Here is a 25,200-nt window from a genome sequence, read left to right on the forward strand (position 1 = left end):
ACTGGTATTTCAGTCCAATATTTTAATTTTAGTTTTTTTAAATGTTATCCTTTTTTCTCCACCTCCCTTTTGCATTTTTAATGTACTATAGCAATTCAACCATCAATATTGCAATTTATAATATTTAATTAGCTTAACTAAAACTCACTATGTTAACTTCAAATACTTCATAACTGAAGTACTTCAGCTGCATGAGGTAAACTAGTACATCTGAGTATTTAAAAATAGAAGGGAAAAAAAAAAAAAAGAAGGAACAGCTCAGTGTCTTTAATCCTAGCCATGACTTTTTTTAACAACTCTTTTCTCTTGACTCTCAATCCCTCACTGGTTCTGATGCTGATGATCCTATTTCAGGCACAAGACAAGCACCTGCTACTTCTCTGCATAACTAATCCCAAAGGATCTTCCTTGGCTGGACTGCTTCCGAGTGCTTCCAAAAAAAAAAAAAAAGAAAAAAGAAAAAACCCACCCAAAACAAAAAACCCAAATCAACCCAAACCAAACAAAAAACCCCCCCAACTTCCTCCTATATTTGATTAGACTACATCCTGTACAATTCTGAGCTTTTTGGCACAGGATTCCTGCCACAATAACTTTATGCTTAAACGGTGATGATTTAGGGGTTGAACTTGCTACTTTTGTTCTGCAGTTTGCACCTTCCTTCCACCTGGTCTTCCAGCAAGATCAAGGCTTTTACAACTGCTTGTCTCTACTGTGACATTTCACGTTCTCAGTTCTAAGAGTTCAAGGTTTCCTTCAGCATCCCAGATGCAGCATGGGGATTTTTATCACTAGGTAATATACATGCCTTATCTGTCACATTAATTTATACCCTAGTTCAGCCCTTCAGAGTTTACTCCAGTTGTGCAAGGATAGCAATGACCATGTTACCAGATCGCAGAAGAGCGGGAAGGAAGTGCTTCTCTCTCTCTCCCCTATTATTTTGCATGAAAACTAGCCACCCTGTCCCCTCTCTTTTCCAGAAGTTGCTGTCGTCCAGTTGCCTATCTACAGTTTTGTATGGTGTGAGAAATACATCTGCAACCCTTAACAAAACTACGCAAGTCTCTATATTCAGCTGGTCTCCATCTTCTGGTCAAAGTTACAAATTGCAGGTTTTCTTCACGTTCAGTAGGCATCCTAAACCGATGAAACTTCACACACAAATATTTAGCCTTATTGTCAAAAGAGCCTGCCAAAGTATTTACAAAGCAGTAAAATCACAGAACATTTTTAAATGATGTTTTACCAATACCGCAAGAGTTTCTAAAATTTTTACCTGGTTTTCTTATGACTGTTCTTTTTGCTTGTTGCTTCCTTCTCACTTTTCTCCTTTTCTACTTTGTCTTTTTTCTCTTTCTTTGATTGTATTGGGGGCACGAATTGCTGAGGAACCTGTTGTGCAACCAGCTGAGAGACAGGTCGAGGTTTCCTGTGTGCACATATATATAGACACGCACAATACTTAGACTTTACACGTCTCAAGCTCTCTATGCTTCAGTTATTAACATTAATGATCACTATAAGAAGAAATACTACTAAAACTTATCTTGCTGCTAATACCAATTAAAATAGCATATAAAATTTAAACCCATTACAGCCTTTTGTTTCACTTATTTGCATTACCAACAAATGAGATTTTTTTTTTTTTTTAAAGGATTTAGAGACAAGACTTCACAATGTCCCCTCTTCTCCCACTTGTCATATCCAGACAGACACCTACACGGAGTAAACTCCAAAAGGCAAAACTTCCAGAGAGAATACTTTACCGCCCAATCCCAAACCTCTCAAACAATGAAGGGCTGTTTTGAGTGTACTGCAATCCTGAATTATACAATTCATATCCCAAAAAGGAAAAAGCTGACCCTTCAGGTATCAGAGCTAAAGCCACTGTTGGCCTTATAGAGTAAAACTTAATGTTTTCACCTCAAACAAATTCATTGGAAGCCATAACAAATCCTGTTAAATTGTGTATCATTTTAATCAAGTCATTCACTGGAAAAATATACTGTACTACTGATAGTAGGATATAGCTGCCAGAACATATATACTTCAAAAGCTGTCAACGGAAACTTCAAACCACATTCCATCAGTATACACAGCGCAGGTTTCCTTTCCAAGTTTCAATCCAAACTAAAAACCAAGGTGAAAAGAGGAACAGCAGGCAAAAGGATTGCAACAGTTTATTATTTTTACATTTTCTGAAATATTTTGAAATGGTTTAATTTTTATTTTATTCTGTATTGGAAAACAAGGATTCTAATGTGAAATAAAATATTTTATTCTTTCCAACACAAAGGTATTTCTTTATTTTGAAATTTTGGAATTCAGAAACTTCAAGTCACGACATATAAAAAGGAAGGTTTTGTGATTCTATTAAGACTTTGAAGATGCAAATTTCTTCTCCAAAAGAATGTTTACCCTGCCAAGCTCTTGGGTTTTGTTAGATGGGTTGTGGTGTTGGGTTTTTTTTTAAATAGAAAAAGCACAAATTATATGTACTGTGATACTCCGAAAATACAAAGCAGTTATTAAAGCAATCAGCTTTTACGCATATTTATTTATCCCAACCCACAGGATCATGCTACTGGCACTTCTTGCTTAGGTGAAGTGACGAGTAAAATAACAAAAGCAGATGATCAAGGCAGCTCCTATTAGCAAGTTATATTTTCAGTAATGATTGCAATAGTTCATGTTACAGAGCGAAAGCCAAGTTACAAGAAGCCATAAAGTGTGGGAAAGGCCGTTAATCTCAGCTGGTTTATATTTCATGAGTCTTCAGAGCGAGTTCTTAATGAATTAAAGTAAAAATAAAGATTATTAAAGATGTCAACACAATAGAATATTGGGGTAACAGCTAGACTACCACATACCCACTCATGAACTAAGCCCACGCCTGCTCATGGAGAGACAAAGATCAGCAACAGATCACTTAGTGAAAACTACCCAGCTTGCATCAACTGCAAATATATGAGTACCTGCTTTCTAGGACAGCATTGCAACTAGGACCTTGGAAAACACACAGCAGAATCCAAAATCACTCAAATGAGTCAATGGACTACAACTGTTTACATTAACAGAGTACATCAGACATCTCTAAGAAAGCTTGCCTCAGAATTCTTTCAGCCATTTGTCACAGCAGTTCATAACAAAGCAAGAACCGCCAAGGTGTAACTGATGCACAAGCTTATTTCAGGTGGAGAACACTTGTGATACATAAACAAAACTGATCATCTGTCCTGAATTGAAGATTGCTCCAGGAGACAGGGATACAGGGAGTTGTTATTCCTAGTGATGGCCAAGTGACAATCCCGTCATTACTACGTAGTGACCTGAGAGAATAATCTGACATGTTACTTATGAAGTAAGGCAGTCGTGAACTTCTCAACACAGAGTAAACTACTGCCCAGGGCTGTAGACAGCAGCATGATCATGGAAACTTGTTACAAGGGGTAGAGGGGGGGGGGGAAAAGTTCTTAACCACGTATTTGAGGAGTTCTCAATTTACAATAATTTCAATTCCTGAGGACAAACTAGATAATTTCTATTAGAGTTCAGCTGGGAAATTAGGCTTAGAACTGAGTCCCAGGTTTAGAACTTCTTTTTCTAGTACCATAAAACAAATGAGACTGACAAAAAAAAGATCTTTGCCACAAGGAACAGAAGTCAGTTAAGACAAAAAAAACCCCACATAGAAATCATGTTTGGGAAGATGCACTAGAAATTAAGAGGTTCTATGTGGTTTTGCTGTGACAAGGAATTCCACTCAGTTATCTTATTTCTCCCAATTAAACATCCATCTTTTTGTTGTCAATGATTTCTGTAGCTATCAGTTACATCTATGTTCCAAAATTTATCATCTGCTTCATCACTTCCAAATTTCTTAAATGACACATTCAATGTTTTTATATTTTAAAAATGAGGAAAAAAAAAAAAATCACATCTCTCAACACTGAGATTGTCTTTCAAGCATTCAATTTTTTTTTCCAGGTACTCAAACGGGGCTACTGAACTGCAACCAAGCACTTTGCAAGCCATGCAGGCTTCAGGAGATAACTTTACCACTCATGAAGCTTTGACCTGATAGAATTGTTCATGATTTAGCGGTAGCTGAATCACGTCATTCAAGCATGAAGGAATTCATACAGAGAAGGCTTTCTTGCACAGAAGGCAAGTGTAAGAAAAACTATTCCTGTAACAGGAAATTGATTTTGATAAAATGTCATATCGTGGCAAATCAAATTACTGGTTTTCAAAACCAGTTAAAGACTCCTTGTAATAGCCTGCTACAGGTAAAGTAGATACAGACAATGTCAGTACCACCTCTGATATCATCAATATATTTATTGATATTTGCTTTTTGAGCATATTCAAATCACCTGTGCTAACTGGTGTTTAGAAAGCTCTATAAACTTCTGCATTACAATTACAAGCATTTTTGCCTCTGCCACTGGGAGTGACTTTACAACTGAACAATCCACATCTACAGGCAGAAACGTTAATAAATACAATACATATTGCTCAGTCAGTCCCTGAAAACTCTGGATTTTTATCTGATAATTTCACTTTGGTCATTTTAAGTGGAACACTAATCAAGACAGGCATACACTATTACAAAAGATAAGAAAAAGATATGAGCTATCAGATCTTTCCGACAGAGGTGAACTTTATGGTTTAGGCCCTAAGCACCGCAGCTCTACCAGCAAACTGATTTACTCAGCTTCCAAGAGATCACTAAACATCACAGCTCCAAATATTATGCCTCTCCTTCTCTATAACTTAGTTTTCCTTTTCAGCCACGGTTGTCTTTGTTCAAAGTTAACATCAGCCGTACTTCTACCTATATTTCTATTCCAACCTTATCCACTATGGTTTTATTAATTATCTAATTCCAATATTGCTTTCAAGATCCTACATACAAATATTCACACACTTTATAATCTCCTTAAAAATAGGAAAACTAACATTTGTTTTTAAAAAAAAGCCAACAGACAGCGATACAAACATTCAAAGAATTTTGACAGTAATACAGACATTCAAAGGCATTTCTTGTCTTCCCTACTATTCCCATTAATGCTAAACGACAAGGATGTAATTTTAACGCTAGTCGTCTTGTGGCAGGATGCAACTACATTTTATCTTATAGGATTTGATCTAGCTGCTAGTTTAGAGTGTTTATTTATGAAGACTGCGGAGAATTGTCTATTTAGGTTTTGCGTGCAGAAACTCATTCAACACTGATGCTCTCAAAAGGGAGCGAATATTTAATACTGAGAAGGAAGGACTAGTTTTAATTGTTGACATTCTTTTAGAAAAAGCTTTCTAGCATAGCCAATTTACATGCCTGGTGATGAAAATATTTAAGAATACACACGGTGCACTAGACCAAATGATATCTGGGACTTTTGCCCTGAGTAATTTCATTTTCCCAGAGTGCAACACAATACCTTCCTGCTTGTAAGTAGGACATTTTGGCCATCTAACAGCAGTATGTGCTTCCTTAATTTCCCTCACCTGGTATTCACAAATGATCTTTGTAAAAAGAATTTTGACCAATTTGGTATGGTGAATAACTTGGTCTTATTACAACAAAGCGGGTCCATTTTAAAAAGAAATACACAAAAAAATATCTAGGTACAATACTAATAATCAACACATGCAGCAGAAGTACAGTAAACCCTCAGTCACCTGAATTATGCATCAAACATGCAGACAACCAAACTGGCTTAATGCTGAAGCATCTTTGGGTCTGGCTGAATTTATTTAATTTATACAGAACACAACTACATTTGCACAGTGCTGCTTCTACAGCCATCATGAGTCCGTAACGCAGTTTAATGTCTCCTGCACTACTCAATGTATGAGCTCAGATTCTGACAGACCTGAGCTACTTATCTGTCAAACCAGCTCTAGGGTCCGTCCGCTACAGTATGGAAACAACGATCATCATGTGGACAACTGTGACAGTTTTCCCATGAACCAGCCCCAAATCTACCTACATCTCAAGAGAGTCTTGTGTCAGCATGATGCACCGCTGTGTGCAGGGTTCAGAGAAGATTCATCCATTTGGTGCTGTGTATCCTGAACACACAGAGCTAACCAATTAAGATTGCCAAGCAGCACAGTGCAGCCAAGCGAATAAGACTGCTGAGAAGCACAGTGCAGAGACATCAACAGTCCAGAGCAAGCCAGCACCTGAGCTTTGATTCACTGTGAGCCATGCTGGGTTTGGACTGCTCCACAAAGAACCAGTACCTAACAGATCTCAGAACATATCCTATGCTTTTCTATATGGAAAGATAGGTGCTGAATACGTACACCTTTTCAACCTGTTGCGGGAAAACTGTACTGTAATTTATAATGCACAGTTTACAGAGTTCAGATATTCTGAAGGAGACATACTCAAAGACGCACTCTTGGAGGTACATCTCCTCTGCTTTGTGTATTTTACTACTGCAAAAGTATTAAAATTACATTGCCCTATCTTAACAAAACGGGTCTAAATTAAGGAAATGCTGTCACCTCAGCTTTCAATCAAGCTGAAAGATGCTCTTCCAACAGATGATCTGGATCCAGAATAATATCTGCCAAGCACAGCTTCCATTCTAATATGATCCTTTCCTTTTCTCAAGTCTCTCCACCTCCTGGCTTAAGTTCAGACAAAAAGCCCTTGATGGATGCTTATCCTGTCTGGAGTGGCAAATGATCTAGTTTGTAAAGCAAGTGCCACATGCAACATATTTAAAAATTCAGAATACCACATGCTAAGCCAGACATTTAAGCCTGCTATTGAGCCCTGGTCACTGTACTTGCCACTCTTCCTCCAATAACTAGAGCAATATTCTAGTCCTGTTTTACTTACCTACCAACGAGCTGATACAATTTTGTTTTCAGATTCATCTTACTCCCTGGTTTCCTAAGAAATTATACACTTCTTGCCCTATTCTAGAAATCCGGAGAAATTGCCTGTGAAACACTATTCCTACAGAAGGGTGTTAAATTGTAGCTGCCCAATATGGTATTGATCTATTTTCAGTTCATGGACTTCAGTTGCTTTGCCAGATACTAAGAAGCTACCTTTTGAATGACAGAAGGATTCAATGAAACAGGTAAGATTTTCATATTATCAAACAGAACAGGTAACTATTATATACCAGGAATCATTTATTCATCAGAACAGTTTGAGCTTTCAGGCTGATCAGCAACATCTTATCTCCTATCGTATTTTCATTCCCAGAAAAGACCAGCTCCTGAGCAAAACAAAGCCTGTGGTATTTCTTCAGAACTCTTCACCTGCTTTTATGTAGAATCTCTACATGGTATCCCATATATTCTATACTTCCAACTTTACACACAATTTTTTTCCTTTCCTCCACTGCAGATCATCACTTCTTTAAAAACAAAGACATAAACAAAGAAACAAACAGGTTTCAGACACTTAAAGGGGTTTTATTCAAAGGCACCCCTAATCCTTAAGCAGTGCCATTTATCTAAACTTCTCTTTCCTACAGGGAGACACTGACCTTTTGTTCAAGGCAGCAGATTCATCCCTCAAGAAAAAGGTTAGAAATATCTAGAACAGAAACACTGATTTTGTCATGCCCTTGATCACAGAATCCTTTCCTCAAAAATTAAAAAGTCCACATTGTTCTTTAAATACAAAGTATTCTTTGCTTTCGTGCAATTCAGGAGGACTGAATAAATGCTCCAAGTTAGTGGAAGTTCCCAAATCTCCTACTCTACTTCTTGTTGCTTTAAGGCCCCCACTGCACAGGACTCAAGCAATGAGTCCAGCATGTTTATGAACATCAGCTTCATTCACATTTATGCAATCTGTTCTGTCCCACCAGCAAGGCATGGCAGACCCATTCCTTGGAAACCAGTAATGTAGTCAATCAGTGCCCTGAATTTCACTCTCCAGGGTTTTAAAAGAGTGATCAAAATCACTATAGCCAGAAGTTACAAGCAGTAACTAACCCATTTATACATGCCATATTTGGTCAAACTTGCAAAGCTGATTGCTAAAGAATAGGATTAGTAAAAACCAAAACAAAAAAAAAACCCAGAACAAACAAACAAAATGCTTTGGCCTTTACAAACTCCACACACGGGTTGGTTTTTTTTTGTTGGTTGGTTTTTTTTTAATGATGTCTCCTTGGGAAAGTCTTGGAGTTTATTCCAAAAGCTGCATTATAAACACAATGTATGCTGTTGTGCTACGGATTAAACCCAGAACACTTGTCACAGTTCTGACTAAGGTAGTAGAAACTCTAAAATCAAAGTCAGGCATTCCCAATGAACTATTTTCAAGCAAAGCATAAGCTCAGTCAGCTTCTAGGAAAAAGTACCTAGAACTAATCACTAGGCATCAGAGAAGGTCAGTCAGCACCTCAAACCACTGCAAGTTTTCCTGTATCCTACCTTCATTTTGTTTACTACTTATGAAGAACACCTGCTTAAAAAGCAACCTGCCCAAAATCACACACTTTTGACAGTCACAAAGAAATTGCTACTACAGTATTGCCATGACAATGCCTCCACTTTTCATCTGATTAATATCCCTTTGATTCTTCCTTCTGTCTTATATGCAAACTCATGCAACTCCTACTTTAAGTCATACTGAAATTCAGCTGGTTTCTATGTGGATAGCTAGAAATTTTTTGTTCAAGCACTTGTCCTTGCTAATTACAGAAGCTTTTCTTTCATTTACCTATAATTACACTGCTTGCCTCTTCCTTTGACAGCTCTGTTGTCCCCTGACTTCCATATTAAATGCGTCCCGTGGATCTATAGAAATATAAGTAAAGCATCTTGGATAAGCTGATACACAGTAACCAGCTATGTGCACTCTTAAGCCAGGGCAAATGCTCAGTAACTTTGGACAGAAAATAACTTTACTATGGAGCCTTCCTGCAGGCAGTTCTGACGACAAGAGGAAGCACAGGAATGCATTATATTACTGTAACAATTCAAACAGCATTAAAATTTTAAGATGCTTTTCAGAATTACTGCCAAATGCAAAGAAAGCATTTAATGCATTCTTCTCAAATTCAAAACTAGCACCTTCCATATAGGTTGACCCTCTAGTCAAGTATTTGTATTATACTTCAAAGATGAATCATTCTTCCTCTGTTTTGCATAAACTACCATGTCCACTAGTATTCACACTTAAAATCTTCTTGCCCAAAGTGATACACTCTTCTATACTATCCACAGTCTGTTACACATCTGATTTTTAGGGTATTCAACCATGGTAGAAGGTTCAGACAGATCAAGTAGAAGTTTACACTGCCTACAAGACTGATAAAATTGCTGGATACCTGAAAACAGCATAAAACTTACATTAATATATACCATGTTATAAAAAGACTGTCACCATGACAAGTAATTTCTGCTTTATCTGCACCTTGTTGTCCTCCCTCCAATCCACCTCTTTTTTTTTTTGGGGGGGGTGTGTGTGTGTGTGTGTGTTTGTGTCCTGTCTTCTTTTTGAAATGCAAGCTTTTAGAAGCCGCTATCAAACTCTTCTAAGCATATTCTGCATCAAATTTAAAATTTCTCACTTCACAGCAAACCTACAAAAGTTGTGTGTGGTAACTTCACCTAGAAGTTACCACAGATTTACATCATTATGAAAAAAAATGGTTCTCCGCTCTCTCTCTAGCACCCTGCAGACTTGCATTATCTCCTTTCCACCTACTGCCGTGGGGCTTCTGTGCATTTCTGAGCTAACCGAGTTAGGAGACTCAATACTTTTTCTAAATGGAATTTTTATCTTGATCATGTACTAGTACTTCTCTACCAGCTTTTGCTATTCCCTCATCTAGCAAGGATTTCAGAAATGACTTGTTAACATGCCCGAGTTTTTCCAACCTTCAATTGTTTTAGAATTTGGTAGTAAGTTTGATTCTTGCGACAGGACGTGGACTGAAAGTCTTTAGTTGTCTGTATTTTGTAGTGCGTTGCCACTGAAAATAAGAGTAATCCCTGATAAAAAAGGAGAGACCTTGGAATTAATTAAATCTAGTCATCCCCTTCTTATAGCTTCAGCCTTTATGCAGCAAACAGGATGGGGGCCATTTCCAATGACTATTGTTTAAAGCGTGCTTCCCATTTGCTAACAGCAAACATGTATTTTACTTCAGACAAGTTAATACATACTTGGAAAATTCACAACATAGTTTTAGTACTGCATCTTGAATACAGGGTTGTATTTGAGATATTTGTACTTAGAAGTGCACACTGTTGTATTACTCAGTATTCTGTATTGATCCGTTGCTTCTTTATATCTTATCATATATCCCTCACCTCCAGATAACACAGACAAAGCCAACCTCATGATGATAACTGTCTCTTCATCTAAATCATACCAAATCTTACCATTAGATACCTAATCAAATAGTTTTGTAAATATCCCTTCATAAATATCACTTGACTGGATAATTTCACAAAGCGGTTTAGGCTCTCACACATTGGCTACTCTAAAATTCTGCAAAACTACATTAAAAACAACTAAAACACTTTAAAATACTTCCATGAGTGTTTTCGGAATGCATTTACAAGACAGTATGAGATCTGATGTATCAGCTCACCAAGAAAAACCACATGTGCTCGTTCCACAGAGCCATGCATCTAATAAGCCTACAGACCACCCTCCTCAACACTCCTTGGAACTGTACAAAAACCAAAAAGATGAACTCCTGTAAAGCTAGTATTAGAGTAAGTACTTGTTAATTTTTTCTTACATAATTCATCTCCTTGAGCAAGAAAGATAACTCTAACATTGTATTGTTTATTCCACTTCAAGTAACTCAATTAACAATATGCCATTGTGAACAAAACAAAACTACTGGAAGAAATAAGATTAGGTTTAACCAAACCCTAATAAAAATCTTGTTTTGCAGATGTTTGTGTCATACATGTCTTTTAAAAGTCTGAACAGAATACAGTTAAGTGCATTAAAATCTTGAGAACAAAGTCAAATCATTCAAATCTTACTCTGTTCTTTCATTACTAGACTGATCATTTCCCAATACAAATGTACAGGCTTTAAATATCTTATAATTTATTTGAAGATCATTTTCTACTCACGTCTATCCTAAATATTAATGTCTCAAGAAGCTAATGGAAATCTGATATCCAGAGTAATACTCTAATCTCCATATTTCTAGTTCACAGTCATTACTGGAATCTCAAGAAGAGCTTATCTTTGCATACTTTCTACTTCATCATCATATTCTTGCTAGTCCCTACTAAAATCGCCTTCACCACATGTCCTCATTTCTCTAACTACTAAGGTCCACATTCTCAAATATATCTTAACACAGTAATTAGAGCAATTAATTTAAAAATAGATAGTTTTTCCTAATCTCCAAAGCAAGTAGGCAGGGAGTCAGCTGGAAGGATGCATGATTTTATAGTAAACAGCTTTTTAAACAAACAGACAAAAAGGAGGATATGAAAAAGTGGTTTTAGATAGAAGATTTTCTAAGTGAAAGACTACTCCTGTAAGACATATTATTAGCAGAATAGCTTCACTTAAGAATTGCTTGAAACGTTCATACCTACAGCATTTATTGCAGTAACTTTTACAGGGTACAGCTATAGCTAAATATTGTAGCAGTATTACAGTATGATAAGCTTCCTGCATGTTTTCAAAAAGGCATTAATTATGCAAAGTTCTAACTGTAACTTTGTAGTAGAGCTTGGACAGCTTTTTACTCTGAAGATCACAGGACAGGTTACAACCAGCAGCTTTGGACTGTGACTTTTTCATAAGGGACTGATGACATAGATTTAGATGCCAGAAAATCTAAATGGCTCCAGAATGATGTATTAGATATATCTATTTCAGAATTCAGTTTCTGCACCAAGTAATACAGTACTTTGAGGTAGAAGCTACTAAGTAGTAAATAAACTTTCTTCCCATCAGTTCTTTTTAATACAATTATATTCATCATACACCGGTAATGATTTACTTTACAAATATCAAGTAATTAACATTTCCACTTCCTCAGGCACGTTGTCTTTCTTTTTCAGAAGTCTTTCTGCAAAACAGATACAATAATGATAGTAATTTTTGCATCTATGTCCCTTCTGGAGTCCTTTTTCCCTCCCACTGTAACTGGCTTTAATAATAGCAAATGTAAGCAACTTAACTAAACAGAGGGAAAAATTAAACATATACGCAGCTACCCCAGTCTTCCTTGTTTTTGAGGTGACCTCTGTCTGCAGAGAGCTTAACTTCAAAGAGTTTAAAAAAAAAAAGACTAGGAAGCCACAAAAAATGTTGGAAGTCCAAGACCTATATTTATACAGACATTGCAAAGGTGTCAACAGCTTTAAATAAAATAAATGGAACCAAAATTAATTTAGCATCATAATCTTGTTATCATGGCTTACAAATGCACAGGTGAAGAATTTCCTAAGAATATATTACTTAAGTTCTTTATAATATAGAAAGAAATCAATAGAACCCAGACACACATGCATGCATTAAGTCATTGCAGTAACTGTCCTCACGTAATAATGCAGACAGCCAACAGTCAATTTGACACATAGTGAATGGCAGAATCTTATTAAACTTCAAGTGAGAAGGAAAAAGTTTGAGTCTTACATTTTAGGCCATTCATTCCAGTTTATGCACAAATCCATATCGTTACAGTGCAAGTACGTGCAATCTGGCAGTACAGAAGCAAAGAGAAAAATCCCGACCTTTACCCTATTAATTTCCCTATATTCTTCACTGATCTTTCTTCATGCCTCAAGAGGACAACGCATTTTTCAAGTGCTAGTTTGACAGTAAATGTTTAAAGTGTGAAATATTTTTCAAACTTCAACCATGAAGGGCTATTTTTGTCAAATTCAAAACACTCATTCCCAAATAACTAAGAGAGAATTGTCACGCATTTCTATGCACAAAACGCACACTGACTTTAAATGTATCCTTCTGCATATTTGCAGATTAGTAGCTACAATGTTTTGAGACTTTTTTTCTTCCATCAGGCAATTTTTCAACTATAGATTTTGATGCATAAGCAAAATATACCTTTTTTTTTTTTAAATCACATTTATCTTTGAATGGACTATCACATCTACTCCACAAGCTCTTTGTGCAGCACCCCGTGCAACAAGAGCTTCTAGATTCTGCCAAAACACCAGGGAAACAGCATTCCAGAACAAAAGAAGCTGCTTTTTCAACTGTGCTAAAAACCCAACACACACATTTGTTCCATTACCATTGCTGATTTTTGTGATCAAGTGCAACCAGACTGCAACTTACCTCCTAGTACCAAGGAAAGACAAAAAAAAGGGAAGGGGGAGGGAAGGGAGAAAAGAATTCATTTCTGCGTAAGCACATCAGTGATATAATTTAAAGCAAACAGGCAATCATCAGGAACACTGGGTGTACTAAGTAGTGTTGCAAACAGTGTAACAATTAGATCTTGCAAACTGATCTACACAGAAGCTAGCAGTTTACATAACAATGCCGCTCCTGATTTTTAGCGGTTGAAGTCACATTATGGAAAGCAAAAAATATTTCCTATTACCAGTTCTTGTAATGCAAGTACAATAGTTGCTAGCAATTAAATTAAACCACTAGCAGGAGAAGCAGCCTTTGGATTCAGACACATATCAGCTCACCTTTCCTGAATCATCAGTACTCTATTAAGCTATTCATAGAATAAAAACCATCAGATTAAACTACATTTAGCCTGCCGTGTCACATGAATATGCTCACGCTAATCACCACACAAAGCCACCTTGTGAGAAACTAGTCTTTATTTCTACATCGAAGCAGTTCAGGATTAAACGCACCTTCAACGTTGATAATTTATGTTGTTATCCAAAATTATTGTCCTCATTACCATCACTTCTGCCATATCCTAGAGCGTCAGCAGTACATTACACTGCCTCTGCAAATAACACAACGGAATAATTATGACAGCACAGACAATGGAGCTACTGGTCTGTATGGGAAAACGTAACACAGATCCCTATGCATATTGCAGGGCAATGATGCAATTTCTACACATCCTATGTGTATTTGAAGTCTAACTTTCAGCCAGCTCTGACTTCCAGTGCTTTCATATTCCTAGCTGTTTTACAGCGTGAATCATTTACTTGGAATTCATCCATTCAGTGCATTTCTAGCAATTCTGTCTTTCAATAAAAGCTGATTCAATTAGAATAGACTTACAAGACCCATATGGTTTTATCAGTCACTGTATAAATGTGCAGAAAACTACCCCTTGAGGCAGTGTCCCTATTTAATCATTCCCTTAAAGGGAATGCCCTATTTTCAAGATGACATTTAACAGATGAGGCCAGCAAGTCTCCTGAAGACAACTGGTATGCTGCACAACAGCCTGCCCTAAGAAGAAATATCCATATCAGGACCTTTAGAAAGCCCAAATTCATCTTCATGGAGAGTTTTTAAAGCAGCCATCAAATGTTACCATTCCAACAACGAGTTTTAAGGCTTCAATCTCTCGCACACTGTTGTTTAGAAATTCTTCCCCATAGGCCACAAACTATGGTTCACCAATGCTCAGCAAAAGTGACAGCTGTATTGAAATTACCCTGTTTGAGAAACATATAGATATCAACCAATTTGTGTTTCCTTGATGACAATGTGCTACACATCTGCAGGGGTCAGGAAGCTCAATTTCCTTAACAACATCCCCTGCGGAGGCTGTATTTGGGAGTCTGCAGAAAAAGCAGTGGTTACAGTCTTTTAGACCCCTAGAGCCTTGGGATTCATGGGGAAGTGACCTCTCCCACTTCCAAACCCACAAAGGATTGGATCCTCCAGGCTGCTCCTCTGTCCCCTTCCTGTAGAAACGGTGATGCTTCTTGCACCTATGCAAAAAACTACACGCAAAACATTAGTTTCATACTGATGCAGCAGCAGTTATTGTTGCACAAACCAGGGTGAATACTTGGCACTTTGGTGATTTGTGTCGAAATACTTGGTGTTTTGTGACCAAACAGGAAGGAGCTTCCTTCTGACCTATCTTATTTGTTCTGCACTGCGGGCATGAGCTTCCCAGAGGGTTGCAGCATTCTAGAAACTTCCTCCATTCAGAACCAGCCCCACAAAGATGTCCACCTCAAGTAGGTGAAAAGGCTACACACTTTCCCTGATAAATCAAGTGTCCATAATGCTCTTCAGGAGAGATGTATATTAATGGAAAAAGATGCCACACAATCATCAGCCCTCACCTTTTCTTTTCCCCTTATTCAATTACAGAACTTCCAGTGCATGTCCCTAAATCACAGAAATCTAAGAAACAACTTTCTTGTCACTAAATGTGTCAAACCAACTTTTTTTCCAGCTTTGTGAGTTAGGAACTCCATTTTAAAAATAAAATTTAAGCCCCTCCCCCTCATTCACATATATTTTTTTCTACCAAGCACTGTCATATGAACTGTGCCATTCAGGTAAAGTGTATTCAAGTATTATGGAAAAGTTTAAAGGTAAGTCCCAAACTTCCAGTAAGCTAAAATGGGAAAATTTTCAATTTTCATTTCCTCTCCCCCACACAACTCCTAAGAAACCAAGAAAAAACTTGTAGCAGATGTCAAGGTTATCTCTTGTAGTCTTCAATCTGGCTTCTGATGGAAAGTTTCCCAGCCAAAAGCCTACCAACAACATTCTGCAGCTGACCTCTCTAAGTTCAAGCCTGCTCTACATCAACGTACCACATACCAGTAGAACACACTTCAGAGAGAACAGACAATCCTCAGGATCTCTCTGTCCTACTTAAACCAGGATAAGCTACTGCAAGAAAGCATTAAAAAGCGAACACTTAATGTTTTGTGCCACTAGTCTATTTTGAAAGTATTTGTATCAGCCAACAAGACATCGTTTGATACCGTGCAAAAATTTTCTGCAAAGCATACTGTCCTAACCTGACTTCCAAGATGAAAAGTACAAATACTTGTATCAAGTTTTAAACTGGAACAGGCGTAGTGGCCTGTCACAACAGTAAAGGAAAAATGGCTGTAACAAGCCATGGGGCAAAAGATGTATCTCCTGTAGAGTGATGATAAGTTGCAAGAGCTTTCTTCTTACCAGCTAGGCTTCTCTTTTAACATACTTAATCATATTGTAGGTGTTTATTCAAGTCCCAGTAGCTTTTAGACCAGGACAGCTAATTATTTACCCTAGAAAAGACACAGTAAGCAAGAATACCACTGGTGACACTAAAAACAAAGATGACATTTCCACTAAAAAACCCCAACCAAATAAAAAACCTAAACACGTCAAAACGTGCACTACTTATGCCCCAAAGGAAAGTACTTCATCATGGAAATAGAAAGAAGTATATCCATTATCAAACATGGAAAGAAAGGAAATACCAGATGGCATAAAGGCTTCTTTGCTTCAGTCTCCACACAAAAGTTTAATTCCATGCAGCCAAATTAAACAAGGGGATACAAGTACAAGTTAGAATAAGAAACAGACCAGGCTACTGAACGTTACATATCACAGTCCACAGCTTCTAATGAAATCCACCCTCGAAGTATATTGCTTAGAGAACTACAGGAAGATGGAAGAAGTCATCAAGTACTGCAGAAGAGAAAAAGAAAAAAAAGTAAAAGAGAAATCACAAGATGGGTAAATAAAAACACAGGAAGTAGTAGATGACTCAGCCTAACTCAAATTTCAGAGAGATACTATAACAAAATTATTTAACAACTGAAAGCATTAAAGGATAAAGCCAATTGGCTTGACACAGTCTAGTTTCTCTCTTTAATGGACTAATTGTCCTAGTGACTAGGAGGAAAGCAATACATGTCCCAAGGCTGACTGGCAACACAATCAAAAATCCCACTTGAACTAAACTATGACTGGGATGTAGTTGTGCAGAACTAAGTTCAAAATGAGGGTTTGTTTGCTTGTTTTTAATAGTTCTCAACTGCCAGCTGCAGATGTAGGGTAGCATTTATAGTGAGGTTCTACAGGTATACTACTTAATATTCTCAATCATGCTTTGGACAAAGGAATAGGGCGTGGAACAAGTACACCGCACCAAGCTGAAAAGTGGTGAGAACTATCTGCCAAGACCAACCCGAGTTAAGATGACTCAAAAAAATCAAAATGAAATCCAAGAAAGACAGCGTAAAGCACCACAGGCCCCATGACTGCATAAAAAATAGCCCTCCTTAAGTAACAATGGGAGACAAAAGGACACCAGACTGTACTGATCAAGTAGATCAAGGCACGGAGAAGCCAACATCACGATACTATTACACAAAAGGAAAACCCGCATTCAAGGAAGTACCAACATTGGACATCATGATTTAGCAGGATTCTGGAAAGGCACAGTGCCACTAAACCTTACACTAGAAATGACTCAGCTGAAGGTATGCCCTCATTCTGGGCTACTACTGTAAGAAACAGATGTGTCAACTGAAGAGTCAGGAATAAAGAATCATGACAAACTGAAGAAAACTGTCACCTATAAGAAAGGGCTGCTGAACTTTTTTGTAAGAAAGGCTTAGAGAAAACAGGTAAACATGGAAAACAAAAAGCCAATAACCAAAGAACTACAAATATAATGAGTAATTCACTGGGGACAGGGGGACTATAAATCAACTTATCTTACTGAACAGAAAGGTTCGATATCTGGGAAAACATCAAGGGTAAAAAGCACTGTAAATAAGCTGTCTAAAGGGGCACAGTCTCCTTTACTGGCAACTTGTTAGAACAAAGATTATGTTAGAAGTTGCCCAAGTTTACTTACTGATCCTCTTTCAATATGGGAGAGGGTCTAACTCACTGGAAGACCTTTTCCATCCTAAGTTCTTAGGGCAACATGGGTAAGCCAAATGAGACATGTTAGCCTTCTTAGAACCTTCTCTATAACAAACCCAAACATATTCAAAGATGTTACTACTTTAGTAACTGTGGAAATCAAATGCTAATATATTTTGCTTGGCTTTGGTACAATTCAGCTGAGCAAGCCGTTCTTAACTGGCAGAACCTGCCTCTATCCCTGCAGCACCCATTAACAAAGTTGACCTTCTGCAGAGGTATCTCTTAAATCCATGATCAGATCCGAGATCTTGGAAACAGAGGACTAAGAAGCTCTTCTTCCTGTTCAGCAGCTCTGACATCATTAGTTATCAGATGAGGGGAAGAGAGAAAGTTTATAGAAAGCCTTAGGTTTCTTTCTGCTCCATGTTTGTTTCTTTAATTACATAAAGTATATATACACCCACAGGAGGCCAAGTCACAATGACAGCTACCTAAATTTCTGGCCAAAGATGACTGCTGATGTTTTCAATATGATGCAAAAAGACACGGCTAAACTATGTTGGATCAAACAGGCCCTACTGGGTCTTAGCCCAATATCAAATGAAACACTGATTGTTTTGTTCTGGAGAGACTGCATTAAAAAAAAAAGGAGGGGGGGCAAGGGAAGCTCGAGCTATAACAGACATCAGTGAAGAGTTACAGGGGAAAAAAAAACCACAAAAAACACCAAACCAAAAATACCAAGCTCATCCTGAAAAAAAAGAAAAAGCACATTTTTTTTTCAAGAGCTGTTTAGAGTAATGGATTAAGATATCTGTCAAGTTCAAAACTACAAAGATTTAACAACAGAATTAACCTTAAAAAAACCCCAACAAACCAAAAAACCAAAACCAACCACTTATGTAGCCTTCCTAAAATATAAGCTTTGTCTGCTTTTGATCAGCTGCCCATTGCATTCACTGTTGCCCGTACCAGCTATACCTATCAACAGCATCTAACAGAGCAACCCCAATCAACAGAAATTACTTCATTGTTTTATATGGAAAACCAAAACCTCATTCAAGCTGATGTGTGCAAAACTCTTAAGTTTCATTACATTTTTCAGGGAAAATAATCCCTAATAAATTCCTAAATAACTCCCAAGGTTACTTTTAAAAACTCTTTTTAAAAATAAGACTGGAAGTCCAGAATGACTAGGTTACTTGATGGCTATCTACAGAGCAAAAGAGAATTATTTATTCATGCTCCTCTTCATAATTTAATATGTAAGCTAAAACATAAAACTTGTAATACAGAGATTGGTAAAGTATGGATTATATATGACTTTTCCACTCACTTCATTCTGCAAATGAATTTCCTTCTCCGAACTACCACAAGTAATGAACAGCTCTTCAGTCTGTTCAGCTTGATGCAGTCATGTATTTGTAAAATCAGCATGACAGGCGGTTCTTCCTCTTTTTCTCCTTCACAACCTTCCCCCTGACACAGGCATGCGCATGTGCGCACACAGAGGCTGCATACTGGAAGGCAGAAGAGAAAGTCCTTAACAAGCTGCTGTAAAACAGGCATGTTAAACCCGACAGACAAGATAAGTACCAACTCTGTCCTGAGCAGTATTGCATTTCAGCAGAAATACAAATACTAGATTTGGTTAAATGTAACCGATTTGTGCTTATAAACATCCAGATGGTACATGACTAAACAAATTGCACATATTTTCCTGAAGAAAAATGACCTTGATATCCAAGTTAAAAAATTAAATGCTTTATTTATGCTTCCCAAAGCATAAAATAAACTCATGACAGCTTCAAGTAGAGACCTGTATCTCATGTTTAGGAGACTGTCAGACATGCTTATAAAATACATGCACATAGTGAACGGCCACACTCTCAGGCACAATCAAGGAGCACAGACCAAACATCAAGCAAACATACAAAGATGGCATCCCAGTTCCTTATACCTCAGACTCTTCTGCCCAGTATGATTTAAACCTGGGTTTTCATACCTTAGGCTGGGAGAAAAGGAACGGTTCAGTAATGGAGACCAATAAAGCATAGGACATGGAAGCCATGCCCCTGTTCAGCTGGTTATATTATGCCTCTACTTCAGCAGTACAGGATATTAAGAGGTATACACCCCAAATCCACAGAAATTCATCCTGACTTGAGATTACTTTCTCACTCTGGCTATAAATTTCAGGGGTTATTTTATGTAAATGATACTGGATATAGCAGCTTGCCCAACACGTATATCACAGAGGAATACCTAAAAAAGAAAAAAAACCAAACAACTTCACAGAAGTCACTTGTATTGATCTCCTTATTCTCCTTCCTTCTTTCCCCCTGCCAAAAGAAAAATACCTTGGGCTTGAATAGTGTGCACTAAGTCTCATAGATTCATAGGTAAGATTAATTTTTTACTGAATTCAAAGCAAGCAATAAAAGTAGTTCTAAAAAACAAAATTAAATACAACCATAACAAGCATAAAGTAGTTAAATCTGTTCATAACAATCCTTCTTCTATTATTAGCTAAGAGAATACTATTAGTGAAAATATCCTCTGGAATTCTGCCCCTTTTCCTAATTAAAAAAAAAAATAAAAATCACAGAACACTATCATCTCTGGAAAGAGGAAACTCATCACTACCCCTGAGCCCTTTTTTTCCTTTATTTACACAGCAGAATATCACGCCAAGCATTTCAAAGTTTAAAAAGCCAGATTTGCTGTTCCTCCTGTAGCTCTCACTATGCTCCCCTGGATGCTCATCCTTCACACTGAATGGAGAAGCGGTTTGTCATAGCACGGAAAAAAGGATGGGATCCTGCAACTACAGGCCAGACCACAATACTCATGCATAAAAACCACATTAAGAAAAGCAAAGTGACGAGTAATTTTAAATCTGGATGCTGTCACTAACTGAATAACACGAGCGTTAATATGATCTGAGGAAGATGGAGCAGACAGGCGATGGAGCAGTAACGCAGGCTCCTAGAAGACAGAAGAGAGTAGCAAACATACATCCCTTTAGAGAGAATGCTAGTCCTCTGGCATACTTCTTCCCAGCAACACTGGAACTCTGAATCTTCAGCTCTACAACGCATCAAAATTACAATGACTAACTGTGTTAGCTGGCAAGAAAAAAAAAAAACCACCAAACCAAAACCCCAAAATCCAAACCCAAACACCTACTGAAGGACAGACAAACTAGGAGCAAGTACTTGCTGCAGTAAGGTCTGTCCAAGGATCCAGCCCAATTCTTGAAGTTCAACCAGTATTGATATACTCCTGATTCAGATAGTGCCGTGAAGAGCAAAGGAAAGAAAGAAAGAAAAGAAATGGTAGTGCGCCCAGGGAGGTAATTTTCTTTTGGCAAACCAGTAATTGTGGAGAGTCAGGACGAGTTCAGCAATCCCACTCTAACTGCCCCAGGAGCCAAATAATTCCCTTCTGGGTTTCCAGCATAATCTCATTGCTGCTCTTGCTTTTACAGTGATGCCAGTCTGGGCTTTTTCAGTGTTCTAGCCATTACTTTACTTGTCTGTACAACAAGTGTGGCAGAGGGGGAATGATGATTCTCAAGTGTTTATGTCTCAGCAAAACTTAAACAATTTCATGGGGCAAGGAAATCAAACCACTTATTTAGCCTAAGGACTCTTCCTCTTGCCAAACTTCAATGGCTTCTGCAAACAATAGAGCTTCTCAAAGAGATCATACAAATTCTTTATAATGGAAACTATTAGGCAACCTAAATATAGAGTTTGTTACCAGTTCTCTCTATAACATAGTACATTAGGGTTCTATTCACCATTCCTTACTTGTGCTTCTAATGAACTTCAGCAGGAGATTTGTTCAAGTAAAGAATGATTATTACAGCCCTAGGTTCCTTACATTTATACAACATCTTTCATCTAGAAAGACTTCAAAATGTTTTAAAGGTCACACATAGAAAATTACTATATTCAGTACAGTCTCCTATCAAGAGGAACATAGCAATTTCTCAGTACCCAAGCAACAATACAGAACAATTTCGGTTAGAAAGTAAATAAGAAAGCTGTGTCTACAGGGAGAATTTAGATCCTCAGTGACGTTACCAAATTAAAGCCTGGCAACAGTTCTACAGTAAAAGGTACAGGGATTTCCAAGCGGCAGATAGGATCTCAGCTTTACATCTGACTCACGCACATCTAACTGGCACCACGCTGGGCCACTCCTTCGGTGCTAACCCAAAGAGTGCCACCTTGGGAATCAGTTACACCACTTCCTGCAGCATCCAGGATTTCTCTTGGACATCTCCCATCCAAGCACAGCCCAGTTTAGCCATTCAAGGTGATGCTGCCATGGACAAAGTTAAATTAATTCCATGATCCAATCTGCTTTGAAACTTCAGTCTGAAAGCGTATTAAAATATAATCAAGAAGTCATAGGAGTATTTCCACAAATCGTAACAATTCCACCAGTTGTTGGAAGCTAGACATGGATTATGATTTTTTGGCATAAAAGGTAACTCTTTCAGAGAGAAGAAATTATTCAACAGTGAGAACACCCACAAACCCTATCTCGCACCTGAAAATACTTCTGTAAAGTTAACTGTACATGATTAGTATAAAAAAATACAACTGTTTTAACCAACTTTGCACCTAATGTCCAGTGGCCTTCAAAACCACTAAACTCGACTATCATTGCCTGTTTTTCCATCTGCAAATCTGGTCACATTTAGTGACTTTTAACATGCCAAAGCAGATATTAAACCATCCACCATAAAGAAACGTATTTCTCTGAACTAAAAAAACCAGTGCTTTCAAGTGCCTTAAAGACAAAGCTCTCATCAGTAAAAAAACGCAGTAGAAATTTTGAAGAACCACTGCACACTAAGATGTGCAGCTAGCTGATGCTGAAGCATCGACTTAAGCTAACATTAAGCTTCAAAATGGAAGACTTTAAAAAAAAAAAAAGCATTCACAGTGTCATCAAAACACCACAGTATTGTTATTCTGACCAACACTGATGAAAAACATTTTGTCTTATAGGCACTACCAGCACAGGTTTTATCAAGGCCTCAATTTGACCTGTTGGACTTGAGCTCCTTTTAAAAAAAAAAATAAATAAATCCACCCAAATGGCCTTTTGTGTCTCTTTGGCACCCTAATGATTCTCTCCATAGATGCAAACATCTGCTTAATAGCTCAAATCTATTTTCAGAACTGGGGCCTAAAACCTGAACCTGTATTTATCTCATGCCATGTGTAAATCCTGGACTTTGCAAACATGTGAAAATGCAACCCATTTAAACCTCACAGGAAAAAAGAAACGTATAAACCTACTCAGCTACACATTCTTTCAGAGTTTAAACAGAGAAACAAAAAATCAATGTATCAACTAAAGCTCTGCGTACCAGATCACTGTGGGGGAGAAAGTGGAATCAAACAAACAAACAAACAAACAAAAAAAAGCAGAAAAAAGGCATTTCGTGGCTAAAATATTAAAAAATTATGAAATACTCAAGTGGGGAAAAAAAAGAAGGCAATGATAATATTGGTTTCTCAGGACTGTTATTTTTTCCATGCTCTTTTTTTTGTTTTGGGTCATTGGTTTTTTTCATTTTTTTAATTTTTACTCCTTTTATCCAACTGAATTTCCAGTGCAACAAAACAATTTTAAACTGACTTTGCCTACCAAACTGTCTGGAGATTGAATAGGCTTTATTCATGCTGTTTTAAAGATTTTGCATCCATTACTCCAGCACTATTATTTTGCTGAATATTACCGATCTGTACACATCTATCTGTGATATAAACACGATGCCATTGTTATAACTGGAAACCACACCATACATGACAGATGCAATTCCTCTCCGTGCATTTACCTCACTGATTCCCTTGGTTAAAAAAAACCAAAAAACACCCAAACAAAAAACCAAAACAACACACCAGTATTCAAAACTGAAGTTGTGAGAAGCGCTTTCAACATTCATTCCAGTTTTCAGAAGTCTGGGAAATCAACTCCAGAAATAAAGGTGAACCTTTTTTTGTCAAGTAATTGGACGCAGCCTTGCACTTACAATTTCAACCATGTAACATTTGTTGCAAGTCATATTCAGCACTGCTTTGAACGATATCTAGAATGTAATTGCTGCTTTTGATAGGATTGAAACTTTTATTGCCACTTAAAGGTCTCTCGCTGACGGGATTAACCCATAGGTATGATAAGCGTAACAAAGGATTCTTTAGCAATATTCTCTTCGGTTAGTACGCAATGGCTACAAGCGCACTCCTCTTGGTTTTATAAAAAAAACTTCCAAGCATGCACGTTTAGGCCACAATACTAAAAAAGACCGGTGGACGCAGGAACCGGGTAATCCACTGCAAGCTTTGACGGGTTCAGAGAGACAGAGTCCTCCTGGGAAGTCACGGATACACACGGGGTGGCACTTCCATACGGGCGCTATTTGGCTAATCAACGACGAAGGGTTATTATCCACCCCTACAGCCCTAGAAACCTGCAGGGCGATGCTCTGTGATAAAAAGCCAATGTAAAAAAAAATTATAATTAAAAAAGGGGGGGGTATTTATGAGGCAACGTTAAACTCATAGAAAAACATGAGTTTGAAAGGAGAAAAAAAAAAAACAAAACCAAAATGTTAAAGGGTGTCTTAGTAGGCACGCCCCAGGGGACGGCTCTTCTTCCTGCGAGGGGCATGGCCTCTCCGGGGTTTGGCCGTGCAGGCAATTATGCCCTTCCTGGTATTTATTATTTCTGTTTCCACCCACGCCGCCGCACCGCTCCTTGGTTCGGGTCACGTTTACCGGGGAGCCCCGGGCGCGGGGCGGGGGGGGGGGGGAGAGAAGGGTCACGTCTACCGGGGAGCCCCGGCCCGGTATCCCCGGTAAACGTGACCCGATTCCTGTCAGAGCCCCCCTCCCTCCCTCACAGCCCCGGGGGCGGCGGGAGGCCACCCAACGCCGCCGCCCCCGCTTTCCCCTCAGCCGCCGCCGCCGGTGACCCACCGTGTGGAGGTGCCCTTCCTCACGTCGCACATCATGCACTTGAAGGCCTCGGCGCTGTTGCGGAAGGTGCAGACGCTGCAGTCCCAGTAACCCTCGTCCGAGGAGGGTTTCGGCTGCCGCTTCGGCCTGCGGACACACACACACACACAGGGGCAACACCGGGAGCGACGCCCTCACCCCGCCGCCTTTCCCCCCCTCCCCGCTTCCCCCAGCCGCCATCGCCGCCCGCTCGGCGCACCCGGCCACCGCGGAGATGGGCCCGCGGAAAGGAGACGCCGCTGCTCCTACCTGGTCGGGCTCTTCTTGTCTCCCATGCCGGCTCCCAGACGCGTCCCCGGCCCGGCCCTTTGTGTGTTTGTCAATAAGGAGGAGCACGGGGGGTCTCTAACGGGGATCCGGGGAGGAGGAGGAGGAGGAGCCGCCGCAACC

At 38.5% G+C, this 25,200-nt stretch overlaps 1 protein-coding gene across 2 annotated transcripts in view; it reads right to left on the reverse strand.

Annotated features, from left to right (window-relative positions):
- Positions 1 to 25,198, reverse strand: part of YAF2 (YY1 associated factor 2) — a 28,745-nt gene extending 3,547 nt beyond the window's left edge. The window contains exons 1-3 of one of the 2 annotated variants that reach the window (XM_064447980.1): positions 25,060 to 25,198; positions 24,772 to 24,897; positions 1,280 to 1,432 (exon numbers count right to left, since the gene is read on the reverse strand). In XM_064447980.1, the coding sequence (XP_064304050.1) occupies positions 1,280 to 1,432; positions 24,772 to 24,897; positions 25,060 to 25,085 (305 nt within the window). In that variant the 5' untranslated portion in view covers positions 25,086 to 25,198. Of the gene's footprint in view, positions 1 to 1,279; positions 1,433 to 19,103; positions 19,234 to 24,771; positions 24,898 to 25,059 lie in introns of those variants that run through there. The other variant, XM_064447988.1, reaches the window with a different exon arrangement.
- Positions 25,199 to 25,200: the final 2 nt, after the last annotated feature.

This window comes from Phalacrocorax carbo, chromosome 1 (genome assembly GCF_963921805.1).
Source record: "Phalacrocorax carbo chromosome 1, bPhaCar2.1, whole genome shotgun sequence".
In the NCBI taxonomy this organism is placed as follows: domain Eukaryota; kingdom Metazoa; phylum Chordata; class Aves; order Suliformes; family Phalacrocoracidae; genus Phalacrocorax; species Phalacrocorax carbo.